Here is a 13,981-nt window from a genome sequence, read left to right as displayed (position 1 = left end):
ATGTATGTATATATATATATATATATATATATATATACACACACACACACACACACACACACACACACAAGTATTGGCCATGATTTATGAACAAACTCTGATTCATCATGTGGCTTTTTTATTGTGCCACCTGTATATTAGGGTGGTTATCGGTACATTTTAAGGTAAAAAGGCAGATTTTGGTAGTTCAGTATATAAACATTATATCACTTAATAAAATATATGCTTCTAGATATAAAATATACACGTATCCTGTAAAACCTGTAGTATTTTTAATAGTGAATTTCTGACAACCAGAGCTGCCAGTTTTTTTACTGTAAATTTAAGGGGATATTTTTTTTACAGCTTACTGTATATGCATAGATAAACTCATCAGAATAATGATATTATTTGTTCAGTCTTCTAGGTTTACCTGGGATGAGGTTGGCAGGGTCTTGAGTGTGACTCGTTTTGGGCCCTGTGGCAGTGATTTGAAGGCCTGCGGCACGTCCTGCACTCTCTCCACCAGCCTGCAGTCCACATAGAGGGCTGTGGTGGGGGTGCCCTGCTGCAGCCCGCTGAAGTGGAGCAGTATGTGGTGTTGTTGACCATCTGTCAGTGGCACTTTACCGAAATTGGTTGTTCCAAACTTTCCATTGCTTTTTAGATATTTCAAAATGACTGTGAACAGAAAAAGTATTTAGTCTACATATCAAGTATCTGTTGAGCCACTGAACGTAAAGCACATTGATGAGCTTTAATCAGACAAACCTTTGTTGAGTTTCCCCTGAACGGTGAAATCAAAATAATCTGTGTTGTCTAAAGCATTGAAGATGTGGAAGACACGTGTCGGAGCTTTGTTCTGCAGCTGCAGGCTTGCAAGGATAAAAACATTGTCCATGTTCTTTGCCTTTATTCCTCCTTGCAGAAGGTCAGGTAAGCAATCCGGTGACACCAGAAGATCATACACTGCAAAATTTGTCAACAGATTTGCACTGGGTACTGATGGTTTTTGATGCATTTGTGTAATACATGTAACTGCACTATTCTGATGCTCTTTTGTCCAGGACACATTATAAAAAGCAACCAATGAGGTAATTGACAGATTTGTCCTCAGCCAATGGTCATTTCATAGTGTTTAATTCCACATTTTTATTAATCCCACTGCATGCTGGGGGATTTCCAGATTATTTATGACATTTATGGAGTGATAAATTACCTGTCTAACACAAGAAAACAAGTTCATTTGTGCTAATATTGATATTATATTTTAGCAGAAATGGGATGGGTTTTCTTTTATTTCACATTTTAAACTGAGGAAAATTAAGGCATGTACACTCTTATTCATAAACAGTTTTGTAAATATACGTAAACAATGCAAATAATAAAAAATGCAAGAATCTTAACATACAAAAAAAATATTTTCTTAAATATTACATTTTTAAATATATTACAAGGTTTAAGGACTTACCAATTCCTTGAGTTTTCACTGTATCAAATAGTTGTAAAATTAACTGTAAAGTGAATATGATTCTTGTCCAAGCACCCATTGTAGATTTATTTATGTCACAAATCCAGTTAAAGTGTTCCACCCTTATTCCTGGAAAAATAGTTTCTGCTCTGACCCCTGATTCAGTCTTGATCAGTGGCTGTCAAAACAGAACTGCCTGTTCCCTGTAGCCCTGCAGATGAACGAGAACCAGACTGGTGCTCAAGTGATTTACGCTTTTCAGATGTCTCTCTCTATATAAGGTGTGACCAAGCACCTCCTCCAGAATGCTTCTGTGCTTTTACCAGCTGCATATTGCTGTGAGCATGTCAGATCAAAACCTTCTAAAAGAGCTCGTTGTTAATGATGGTAAATGATGGGAGGATGTGCTCAGTGTTGGGGAAAGTTACTTTTAAAAGTAATGCATTACAATATTGCGTTACTCCCTTAAAAAGTAACTAATTACGTTACTTAGTTACTTTTTATGGAAAGTAATGCGTTACGTTACTTTTGCGTTACTTTTTAAATATGAGCAGGGCTTGATTGTTTTTAATATAAGAAGTTCTATTTATGGTAAATATAAAAGCCCTTTCACACCAAAAAGTGTCATGAATAAACCTCAGGCTGAAGGAAAAGTAAATTCACGTCTGTACAGTAGAACGCAGGAGAAGAAGGTTCAACACTCTTTAGCAATAAAAAAACAATGAAGCACAATTGTTAGTTTATCTAAAGTCATTTTTGCTTATTAGTATGGTTGAACTGGATCATCAAAGGTCAGCAGCAAAGACATTGGTTAATAAAATGGGATTAGATACATTTGTGTTATTTAACATATTTAATGCAGGTTTGCGTCATATTCTGAGTTTGCATTTCAGCCTTACTTTTTTGAAAAAGTAACTCAGATATTTTCTTGTAAATTAAAAAGTAATGCGTTACTTTACTAGTTACTTCAAAAAAAGTAATCTGATTACGTAACTCGCGTTACTTGTAATGCGTTACCCCCAACACTGGATGTGCTTTGGTTTTTGGTCAGAACCTGCGCCAGCTGGTTAAAGGTTGCAATGAATATTCTGTTTTAAATTATCTAATTAATCTAATGCTTTTGAAAGCAAACCTAAATTGAATTATTTTGTTATTTTTTTACATTTATAATTATAATTTAAACTTTACTTTAAAGTTGCTAATGAGGATTTTTACACAGAAATAATAATGGTTTAACAATCTGACTGCATTATCCAAACAATCTGCCAAAGAAAGAAAGAAAGAAAGAAAGACAGAAACAACACATTTACAGGAATGATCTGGCGTGACATGTCCCTGCTGAGTCTTGCCAGTTTGAGTGTTACGACAGATGAGTTATGGAAAATCAATTAAACCTTCAGCTTCATATGAATGAACCACATTAACTCTTCAACTGCCTGCATATTGTATCCTGCAGACTCTCAAATAAAGCTGAAAACAGATTTAATTAATTTTTGTAAAAAAAAAAAAAACTAGTGTGCTACAAGCTAGTGTTTGGAGCATAGTTGCTGGTTTAGTTTAGTTTCGTTTTATTTAAAGTTTGACATGACAGGATATTGCAGCACAAAACCCTGAAATGTGTCAAACATACACATACTCCAAGACAATCATTACTTAGTATAAAACGAATAAAAGATAGCTGATATACAAGCATAATAAAATAAAATAAAATAAATATATATATGCCGTATATACAACTAACACAGATTCACAGAAAAGGCATCCTAATCAAGGACCTGTAAGTTATCCATACAACAATTTTAGAGCACGGGGAATAAAGGAGAGTTCATGATGTTTAGTTTTACTCCTGGGTACAACAAATGTCTTGTGCCGCCGAAGAGAATAAGTAGGTGTTAGATCCATAGGCAGGAAACAATGCAATGGTGATGAACTGTCCTTGAGTATTTTAGTAAGAGTACGTATGGTGGCTTCCTCACGCCTCTCACTCAATGTTGGGAGAGTTGAAGTCGGAATGCTTATTAACCGACAGCATCGCTGTTGAATCCTCTCTAACTCCTCAGAGAGACCTTTAGGTAGACCACCCCATACTGGACTAGCATATTCGAGAACTGGCCGTATAAAAGTCAAATATACTTGCACTAAAACATCACAAGGAAGACCCACTTTTTTTTGCAGCGCAAAGATAGTATATTCTGGGGCGCACCTTCAAAATCATGTACTTAATGTGGGCTTCCCATGACAAGTCAGAGGATATTTGAACTCCAAGCAATTTAAAGGTGGAAACTCTACTAATTGCATGTCCTGAGATAACAGGAGAGGGAGGGGAGGGAATGTTATCCTCTCTCCTGGCACTAATTACCATGTCCACAGTCTTAGCTCCATTCATTGCCAATGTAAATTCCTGTCCCCATTCCACTACAGAGTCCAAGGCCTTCTGAGTGAGTCCAGGTAAAGATCCCATTAGAAACTCTGTGATTGTTAGATCATCAGCATATTTCACAGGTATTACCGAAGGAGGCAAATATGAATCGAGGCTATTTATGCATATGACAAAAAGCAGAGGGGATAGAAGTCCCCCTTGAGGAACACCAGCTGGAACTGGAAAGGAGTTAGACACACAGGAGCCCCACTTAACCCTCTGCTCTCTGTTACTCAGATATCTCCTTACAATAAGCCAAAGGGGTCGTCTAACATGCAAGTCAGCTAAGGAATGTAACAGTCGACAATGTTCAATTGTGTCAAAAGCTCGAGTGAAGCCAACAAAAACAGCATTTATATCCATTTTCGGGAAGCTGTTAAGTGCTTCATGCCAGTGCTGCAGAATTTGAATCAAGGCAGTGTCAGTTGATCTGTTCCTCATAAAGCCGTGTTGTGATGGTTCGATCTTAGTAACTGTATCCTCCAGAATGGCATCTCTGAGGATTCCTTCAAACACTTTTCCAACACAGCTGAGTAGTGAGATCTGGCGATAATCTGCTGGAAAACTAGGCTTTGCTTTTTTAGGAACAGCTTTGACTATAGCCTCCTTCCATTGTTTTGGAAAAATGTTATGCTGAATGCATGTATTGAAGATGTCACATAACACCGGTGCCAACTCTTCATGAAAAGTCTTTAGCACCCAAGGAGGAACGCAGTTGGGACCAGCAGCCTTGGCTGCATTCACTTTACGGAGTCTAGTCTTAACTTGTCCAATACTCAGAGGAGGTACACTACAATTTGACAACTTGCAGGTAACTTCTTCCTCAGGCAAAGAAATGTGGCTCGCATAATTCCACACAGAAGCAAAGTGCCTAGCCAGAGTGTCACACTCGCGTTGCATGATGTTTTGATCCTGAGACACCATGTCACTCTTATCTCCTTCCATCCCCATTAAATTCTTCACTGACTTAAACCATTGTTTTGGCTTGGAGTATCGCAGTTCTTCCACCTCATGCTGGTAATATTGTTTCTTTGCGTTCTTGATTTTTTTGGCAATGATTGATTTTAACTTCCTATAAGAGGTTTTGTCGCCAGAACAAAAAGTACACTGCCTATCTTTTATCAGATCTTTAATTTGAACAGTCATCCAAGGCTTATCTGTGTTTGTGATAGAGACTTTCTTTAATGGAACTGTTTTATCCAAGATAGATATGATAGTGGAAGTAAAGGCACTAACCTTAGCCTCAGGATGTATAGCTTCGTGAATGTGAGAAAAATCAGTAGTGTTCATAAGGAGGCCCAGTTCCCTGATTGTCTCAGGGGTACGTTTTCTGCAAAAAAATATGTTTAATAGGCTTGGTGGGCCAGTTTCCTGCATTTAGCAAGATAGTCTGATGGTCAGAAGAGCCAACAGGAGGCAAATGCTCTGGTGTCTGATACATGGAGAAAATATTGGTAAATATAGAGTCTAGTTGACTAGCCTTTCTTGTTGCTCCAGCCACAATTTGTTTCAAACCATGTCTGCTGCAGATGGTTTCAGACTTGTACTTATTTGTATCACCAAGTATGACAATTGCAGCCTGCTGATAGTTACATTCAATATATCTGAGACAACGATCCATATACTGTGAGATTAGTAAATCAGGTTGGGCTGATGCAGAAGAGCGTGGTGGAAAATATAACACAGCAGCAATAATACAACTTAACCCTCGAGGAAGACGACCGGGACGTAACCAGACCCACAAAGCTTCATGCTCTTCCTCTTCTAGATGAGTCAGTCGAATTTGTTTGATGATGTTACAAACATACAAGGCAACTCCTCCTCCCCCACCTCCTTTGCGATCCCGCCGATGTATTGTATATCCAGGAAAAGTTACAATTGAATCTGGGATACCATCGTTTAGCCAAGTCTCTGAAACGGCGACAACTGCTTTTAGTTATTATTCAGTGCTACACTGTGCAGCTCATCACATTTGTGGCGTAAAGAACGCACATTAGAAAGGAGAAAACCAGGCATAGATGGTATTGACTTGTGTTGGCTTATCTTGATATTTAAGTTCTTAGATTGGTAACAACAGTCAGATAAAAACATTCTTTGCCCAGTTGGCTGTCTTTTAATATCCACAGCAGTTCCACAAGAAATAGGGCGATTTCCATCAATTATACATATTGAACGAATATAATTTCTCCCAGCTTTCTTACCCCTTGGGCGAGATCGGAGTCGAAGAATCCCATTTAACTGCAGTATGTTCTTAACTTCAGGAGCCAAAGGAGATGCACATCTTCTCAGACTTCTTAAAAAATGAAAATCACATAAATGTCCAGTTTGTGCCATTGTAAGGAGAAGGGGGAAACAATTACTTGAAGATGGTTTCCTCAATAGTTTCCTATCATCCACCCAGCTGTAGAAGAGTAGGCCGCATACCAAAATCCATCCAAAATCTCCCAGAAATAAACCCATCCACAGGTCCTAACTCCCAATATAGCAATATAATCATACAAATAAATGATCTATCCGTGCATTTCCAAACTATATTAAGTTAAAATTCTGGTGGTCTACCAGATCTAACAGAGTTGACAATAGCCCCCCTCAGGTTTCTAAACCATGAATAGACACATTTTTGTTCTGTAGACTTTTAGAAACCAAGCTCTCCTAAAACATAGCTCTTATACTCTTGCTAGTTTAATTTGTCCACTAACAGTGACATAATTGTTTTATGATGGCCAAAATCACAGAAAATCAGTCACTGTCTCTAGTTAGCTTATCTAATACACCTACTTTTTTTGTTGCATAATTTGAAAATCAAATCAAATTTTTTTGAATGATGTAATTTTTAATTAAATAAAAAGTAACGTTTATTTATTTTTATAATTTAATTTATTTGAGATATTTGTATTTTATAATTGAATTTAATTATTTATTTTGTAAGGAAGACAATCCAACTTTCTCGGTTTCTTGCCTCCATTTATGTATTTCAACAAACATTTGCTGTGGGTGAACGTTCTCTCCTAGCGCACTGGGATGCTGGAGGACGGGCTGCTATGGCCAAAATCACAGAAAATCAGTCACTGTCTCTAGTTAGCTTATCTAATACACCTACTTTTTTTGTTGCATAATTTGAAAATCAAATCAAATTTTTTTGAATGATGTAATTTTTAATTAAATAAAAAGTAACGTTTATTTATTTTTATAATTTAATTTATTTGAGATATTTGTATTTTATAATTGAATTTAATTATTTATTTTGTAAGGAATACAATCCAACTTTCTCGGTTTCTTGCCTCCATTTATGTATTTCAACAAAACATTTGCTGTGGGTGAAAGTTCTCTCCTAGCGCACTGGGATGCTGGAGGACGGGCTGCTGCTGCTGCTGCTGTTCATGCACACAAACATGGCGGAACCCATGGAGCTGCTCTGCTGGGGAGGCGACTGGGATCTGCCATCCGTGCACACAGACTCCCTCATCGTGCTGGTAACTACACGCGTTATATTAACGCTTGTGTTGTATGCATGTTTACAATGAAATAACTAATCAACAACGTCGATGCAGTTTTGGAGAGACGTGTCCTGGGATCCGGGTAGCAGTGTTCAGAGTCACTTTGATAAATAAAAGTATTCTGTACACTATATATGCATGCGCCAGTTCAGTTGTCAGCTGATGCTTCCTGTTACCGTAGCTGTCATGCAAAAAGCAGCTCGACTGAATTGTATTGCATTGCATTGGTTTGACTGGATGATAATAGTAAGCTGACATGTGTCGCACTTTATTTCTTGAAGGTCAGAGGAATAATGCTGATATGGAGAGACGTGTCCTGGGATCCGGGTAGCAGTGTTCAGAGTCACTTTGATAAATAAAAGTATTCTGTACACTATATATGCATGCGCCAGTTCAGTTGTCAGCTGATGCTTCCTGTTACCGTAGCTGTCATGCAAAAAGCAGCTCGACTGAATTGTATTGCATTCCATTGGTTTGACTGGATGATAATAGTAAGCTGACGTGTCGCACTTTATTTCTTGAAGGTCAGAGGAATAATGCTGATAGGATCTGAAGGGTATAATGGGCTCTTTTACACGCTTTTCACTTAGATTATAGATTGTACACACGTGCTTGTGTTTTGTAAGGGAGTGTAGCTTTTTGTTTTATTTTTGCAGCTGCCTGAAAACATGCATTCTGATAACCTTTTGTAAAAATGCATAATAAAAGTCCTAGTTACAGTGTAGCGCTTTAGTGATGATTATTAATATTTACTTAACCCTTAATCAATCATCTGTTCACCTTCATATGTTTTTAATGTTCTCTTATAGGCATATGCCAAATTTTCAGGTGCAACGCTTGCAGTAAAATCTATTGACTGGACATGGAGGACTATAACAGGTAAGGAAGGATTCTTTTTTTAAAATAGGGTATTGGTGTAAGAGCATGTTAAATGCTGTGAAAGTCTGGGATGTAGCCACAAGCATCCATGTCATTTTCCAAATGTAACATTGTGAATGGCAAGCATTGCTGAAGTGCATGAGAGGGGTTTGTATATGGACAAGCTCTTTGATGGTTAAGCTGCAGCTGTCATGTTTCTCCCTCCACAGCATCTGTGCCACAGCTACACTATGAGGGATCCACAGTCACAGAACCAACACAAATTCTAAACTTCCTACGAAAACAGGTAGAAATTCATATCTGTTTAGCGATGCCCTCTTTTTTGTGTAAAGTAAGTTGGGGGTATTTTGCAGTTTGTCAGTGAATATCGCAGAAGAATTCTGATGAAACCAGGACCCGAGTGGTTTATTTTGACCAGCTGACTGTATGTTATCCTACTTATTACATGACTACCAAATAAATTCATACATTAACATTAAAAATTGATTTTTTTTTTTTTGTAATTAGCTACAGTTTATTATCTACAATTTATTATTAAAGGGGTCATATGATGCGATTTCAAGTTTTCCTTTCTCTTTGGAGTGTTACAAGCTGTTCGTGAATAGATAAGATCCCTAAAGTCTCAAACCCAAAGAGATATTCTTTATAAAGTTCAGACTCGTCCACGCCCTCCTAAAACGCCTCGTTTAAACACGCCCCCACATGTCTACGTCACTGTGTGGGAAGATTTGCATAACACCACCCAAATGTTCACGCAAAGAAAGAAGGCGTAACTTTGATTCTCGCAGCGAAACTACTTTGTTTGGCCTTCCAAAAGAAGACACGACAAGAAATCAGTGGTTAAGTTGTATTTACAACACTGTTCCAGAACAGTTAAAACCAAATATTCAGATGTGTGCAGCCAATTTAACGGAGGACGAGGACTGTTTCCTGGGAGAGTGGGCTACAATGCCGGTTGTTCCTGTTAATTCAGTTCCCATTTCCCCTTCGGCGCGCATGCTGACCACAGTCTATGATGCTGACAAATAATGCTGACTCCCAGACTGTAAGTACGTTTTCATATTTAAAGAATTTGCCACTGACGATTCAAACGTGAGTTTTGGGCAGTGTAGAGTAGGGCTTGTTGTTTGTCGTTTTTCCGATCACAAATGCAGACATGGTTTTATGTTTACACGGCGCGATGCAACACCAAAGCGTAAAAAGACAGTATAAGTCATTATAAGCCGTAATTATGTACCCACTGGATGCAACAAATTTCTCATTTATAATGGGTTTTAATGTTTTTGTCTCATCGCTCCGGCCAGGACACGGCATCAGTATAAGTAGTATAAGTCATTATAATCCGTAATTATGTCCCTACTGGATGCAACAAATGCCTCGTTTATAATTGGTTTTATTGGTTTTGGTTCGTCGCTCCGGCTGGACACGGCATCACCATATGGTAAGGGGCGTAACATTTCCGTCTCACGCTTGAGGTATTCGGCCAATCACAACGCACTGGATAGCTGGCCAATCAGAGCACACCTCGCTTTTCAGAACGATGAGCTTTGTAAAAATCGACGCGTTTCAGAAAGGCGGGGCATAGAGGAGAAACAATAATGTACAGTATGTGGAAAATAATGTGTTTTTTGAACCTAGAACCACATAAACATTTCATTACACCAAATACACAAAATAATGTTCTTTTTTAGCAACGTCATATGACCCCTTTAAAAATATTTAATCACGGAATTTTCACATCTAGTTTTCAAGCAGCCCAACGTTTTTATATAAATATATTTATTGGGAATATACAGTGGGTATAGAAAAGAATCACCCCCTTTAAAATAATCACATTTTGTTGCTTTACAGCCTGAAATGAAGCTGTATATCCAGCTGTATTTACTCAGTGCAACTTATAACATCCATGAAGTATGATGTGCTTGAGAAAGGGTGATTATGCTCCCTGGATTGTATATTAAAGTGTCAATAAAACATGTGTTGCTCAATCCACATAGAGATTCAATGCCGACTATGAGTTGACGGCTAAGCAAGGTGCAGATACAATGGCTTATATCGCCCTACTGGAGGAAAAGCTGCGGCCAGCATTGGTGGGTCCATCTGCAATTCACTTACTGCTTTGAGTCATATCTGATCCTCATAATGATGATGGTATGAATTAAGTGTAGATCTGTGCTGTTAATTTGTAGCTGCACACATTCTGGGTGGACGCACAGAACTATGCTAACCTGACCCGACCCTGGTTTACGTCACATTCCCCGTTCCCCCTCAACTTCTTTGTACCAGGTCGACAGGCCAGCTTGGCTCTGTCCCGCATCTTACTGACCAAAGCAGAGTCGCCATTGCTGAACATCACAGAAGTAGAGGGAAAGGTATGAGAAAACAGATCCATATTCATGTACGATTTACGTCAGTTACTGAGACATTATATTTCATGCATTGCATTGAATTAATCTATTCTTTTTCAATGCCATGGTGAAATGGAAATGTTTGTGGTTCTGCATTGTGAGATGAAAAACAGTTTATCTCAGGAAAATTGTTTGTCCTCATGAGCAAATCTGCCTGAGGTGGAGTGTAGAAACCAGAGGATCATGAAATATGTTACACAAATGTGCTATTGTAGTTATGCCATCCCTCATAATAATGAATATAAAATTGTATGGTTAATAATAGAATTTCTTTTAGATCTACAGTGAAGCCAAAGAGTGCCTGAATTTGCTCTCCCACAGACTTGGGAACTTCCACTTCTTCTTTGGAGACACGTGAGTTTTTGAATTCTTTTATCCCGTAATATTTATCAGTTCTTTAAAGGGATAGTTATAAAAATAAAAGTCTGTCGTCGTTTACTTACCTTCATGCCATTCCAAACCTGTATGACTTTCTTGCTTTTGTGGAACATGAAAGAAGATATTTTAAGAAATGTCTTTATTGTTTTTTTTCTTGTTCCCAACATTCTTTAAAATAACTGTTTTCTGTTTTAATATATTTAAAAATGTGTTTTACTCAGTGTTGCTGCTGAAGATTTAGTCTTGCAATCACAGGAATAAATTATATTTTAAAATATATTCAAATAGAAAACAGTTATTTTAAATTGTAATACTATTTCACAATATTACTGTTTTTGCTGTATTTTTTATAAAAAATTGCAGCTTTGGTATAAAAGCATAAAATACTTCTTTCAAAAACATTGAAAAAATCTTACCAACCCCAAAGTTTTGAACAATAGTGTAAAATTGAGTTAAAGGGATAGTTCACTAAAAAATTGAAATTCTTAAAAATTACATCATTTATCAATTATAGATGATCCAAACCTGTATGAATTCTTTCAACTGCTGAACACAAAAGATGATATTTTGAAGCATGTTAGGAACAAAACAGTTGACGGTAGCCATTGACTTCCCTAGTATGGAAAAATGATGACAGAATTTTCATTTTTTGGTGAACTATCCCTTTAAATGTAATCCTCTTAAATGTATAAGCCTGAAGTTCACCATGTTTTCTATCTGCCAGGCCTACAAGCCTGGACGCCTTTGTTTTTGGCCATATCGCCCCCCTTATTAAAGCCCCTCTTCCCAGTGGCCAGCTTCAGAAGCACCTGAACCAACTTGATAACCTCTGCCAGTTCTGCAACACCATCCTTAAAAACTATTTTACCGACGCCTCTGCTGAGAAGAGAATGGACTGTAAGTAGTAAGACCTCTGTCACAGCCTGTCTAGAACTATATTAATAAAACCACAAAAAAACATAGTATTGGTCCTGTTCTGTTCTCTTTCGTCTTTTTATTACTTTATCTCAACCTACATTTGATTGCTGTTGAATCATATAGAATTAAATAATTTAACCAGGCATTCATGATTAATTACTTTTCCATTGCCTTCAACCCCAGACATTTGGCTCATAGCAAATGCTAAAAGACAGTTTAATAACAGCATGGTCTTGGGCCTCGTGGCTATTTTAAGTGATTTGCTCTGTCTCTTTGGCTGCCCTCTGAATCTGCACTAACCTTTCTCCCATGTGCGTCTAAAAACGTCTGCTTTTCTTCAGAATCAGTGTCCTGTCGTCTTTTCTCTATCTCTGCCCTCTTGCTAGGCTCTCCGACGGCTACCCATGATCCTGTCGATGCAAACCTCCAGAAACTGACACAACTTGTTAACAAAGAGTCCAACCTTATTGAAAAGGTCTTGGCAAGATCTGCTGATTCACTTCTGAATTTAATGTCACTAGAAATTGCAGTTACATGTTTAAAAGTATGTGGACACTGTTTTTTCACAATGTATTGAAATGTATTTGTTCCTATTCAGAATTCCACAGCAGTGTCAGTGAGGTCAGACACTCATATTGAGTGATGGGATCTGGCTCACAGTCAATTTCCCAATTCAGTGTTCAATGGGGTTCAGGTCTGGGCTAGTCTAGGCCAGTCAAGAAAGAGTCCAACTAGACTTAATAAACCGTTTATTTACTTAGATTTTTTTCTAGGGGCATTTCATGCTGGAAAAGAAAAGTCTTGTAGCATTGTGCTGAAAGTATTTAATAAAAAGTGTCTCAAATATCTCACAATTCTCACTTTTTAAAGAAGATATAAATTCAGAATTGCTCACAATTCGAAATGTTATCCCACAATTCTGAGAGAAAAGTCTCAATTGTGAGACATGCAGGTGGTCACGTTGGTTATGTTGACGGAAGTTAGCCTATTTTCAGGGGCTGCATAATATCATTGCGCCTGGTGCACCCATGGTACGGCAGCAAAGTTCCTTGATTATTACGCCGGAATGAGAGTATAGTTCCTAGCCATATCGGCCTAGAAAATCGCAACTTTTCATTTTCCGTCAGTCTTAGTACACGATGTAACTACAGAAGAGTCAAGTTTTAAATAGGAAAACTATAGATATTGGAAAATGAGCCTATTTTCAAAAATAGTGGAGTGTTCCTTTAAGAACTTATTTATGCTCTTTGAATGAACAATACTAACACATTGCAAAACTTTCCGTTCATTCATCCTTTAAATGTGGCAGTAATAGAGAGACAGCTGTAGGACTGTCACATGGAAGCTATTACAATTCACCACGCCCCGAATATTCACATTCCCTCAACAAAATGGAAAGGACAGGAGATTTTTCCCCCTTTGTTTTGCTGGCTTTTTGGTCTTTACAACCATCTATGATGAATTAAGATTTTACGGCAGGAAAGAAGAGGGCTTAATAACAAAAATAAATTATATATCTAATCAAATATTTGGGGTCAGAAAGATTTTTTTAACAATTTAAACATCGTTACAAATAAACTTTGTTTATTATTCATCAAAGACTCCTAAAAATTTATTATGGTTTCTACAAAAATTAGCAGAACAACATTAATGTTTTCAACATTAGTGATGGATAAAAAAAAAAAAATCTTGAGCACCAAATCATATTAGCATGATTTCTGAAGGATCATGTGACACTGAAGACTGGAGTAATGGCTGCTGAAAATTCAGCTTTGCCATCATAGGAATAAATCACATTTAAAAAATATATTAAAATATAAAACTGTTATTTAAAAAAATATATTTGAAATAATAATCAAATAATATTCAGCAAATCAGTAAATATTGCTTCATTATTATTTCATATTATTTTTTATTAGATAAATCCAGCATTGGTGAGCCTAAACATTAAAAATCGCACTGACCCCAAACTTAACATTTTAATTCATCTATAAGCTTAATTCTTTGTTCATTAAAACATCTCTGATGGAAA

General features: G+C 37.2%; 2 protein-coding genes across 2 annotated transcripts in view; one reads left to right on the top strand and one right to left on the bottom strand.

Annotated features, from left to right (window-relative positions):
• The window catches only part of LOC107703260 (thrombospondin-4-B-like), a 12,411-nt gene extending 10,740 nt beyond the window's left edge, over positions 1-1,671 (bottom strand). The window contains exons 1-3 of the mRNA XM_016505817.1: positions 1,451-1,671; positions 751-948; positions 413-660 (exon numbers count right to left, since the gene is read on the bottom strand). Of these exons, the coding sequence (XP_016361303.1) occupies positions 413-660; positions 751-948; positions 1,451-1,529 (525 nt within the window). The 5' untranslated portion in view covers positions 1,530-1,671. The remainder of the gene's footprint in view (positions 1-412; positions 661-750; positions 949-1,450) is intronic.
• A 5,518-nt stretch (positions 1,672-7,189) lies between these two features.
• On the top strand, positions 7,190-12,541 carry LOC107703259 (metaxin-3-like). Its single transcript, XM_016505816.1, has 8 exons — positions 7,190-7,342; positions 8,176-8,245; positions 8,455-8,531; positions 10,243-10,335; positions 10,435-10,617; positions 10,931-11,007; positions 11,756-11,928; positions 12,336-12,541. The coding sequence occupies exons 1-8, from the start codon at positions 7,214-7,216 to the stop codon at positions 12,524-12,526; spliced, it is 993 nt and encodes a 330-aa protein (XP_016361302.1). The 5' UTR covers positions 7,190-7,213; the 3' UTR covers positions 12,527-12,541.
• The last annotated feature ends 1,440 nt before the right edge of the window (positions 12,542-13,981 follow it).

This window comes from Sinocyclocheilus anshuiensis, unplaced genomic scaffold (assembly GCF_001515605.1).
Source record: "Sinocyclocheilus anshuiensis isolate Anshui unplaced genomic scaffold, SAMN03320099.WGS_v1.1 scaffold542, whole genome shotgun sequence".
NCBI lineage: Eukaryota > Metazoa > Chordata > Actinopteri > Cypriniformes > Cyprinidae > Sinocyclocheilus > Sinocyclocheilus anshuiensis.
Note: the sequence above shows the minus strand (reverse complement) of the source record. Positions and strands in the feature narration are given on the sequence as shown.

Coding starts and splice junctions, on each gene's coding strand:
- LOC107703259 (XM_016505816.1), top strand. CDS start 7,214: ATGCTGGAGGACGGGCTGCTGCTGCTGCTGCTGTTCATGCACACAAAC. Junction 7,343..8,175: donor CAGACTCCCTCATCGTGCTG/GTAACTACACGC, acceptor GTTCTCTTATAG/GCATATGCCAAATTTTCAGG. Junction 11,929..12,335: donor TGCTGAGAAGAGAATGGACT/GTAAGTAGTAAG, acceptor CCCTCTTGCTAG/GCTCTCCGACGGCTACCCAT.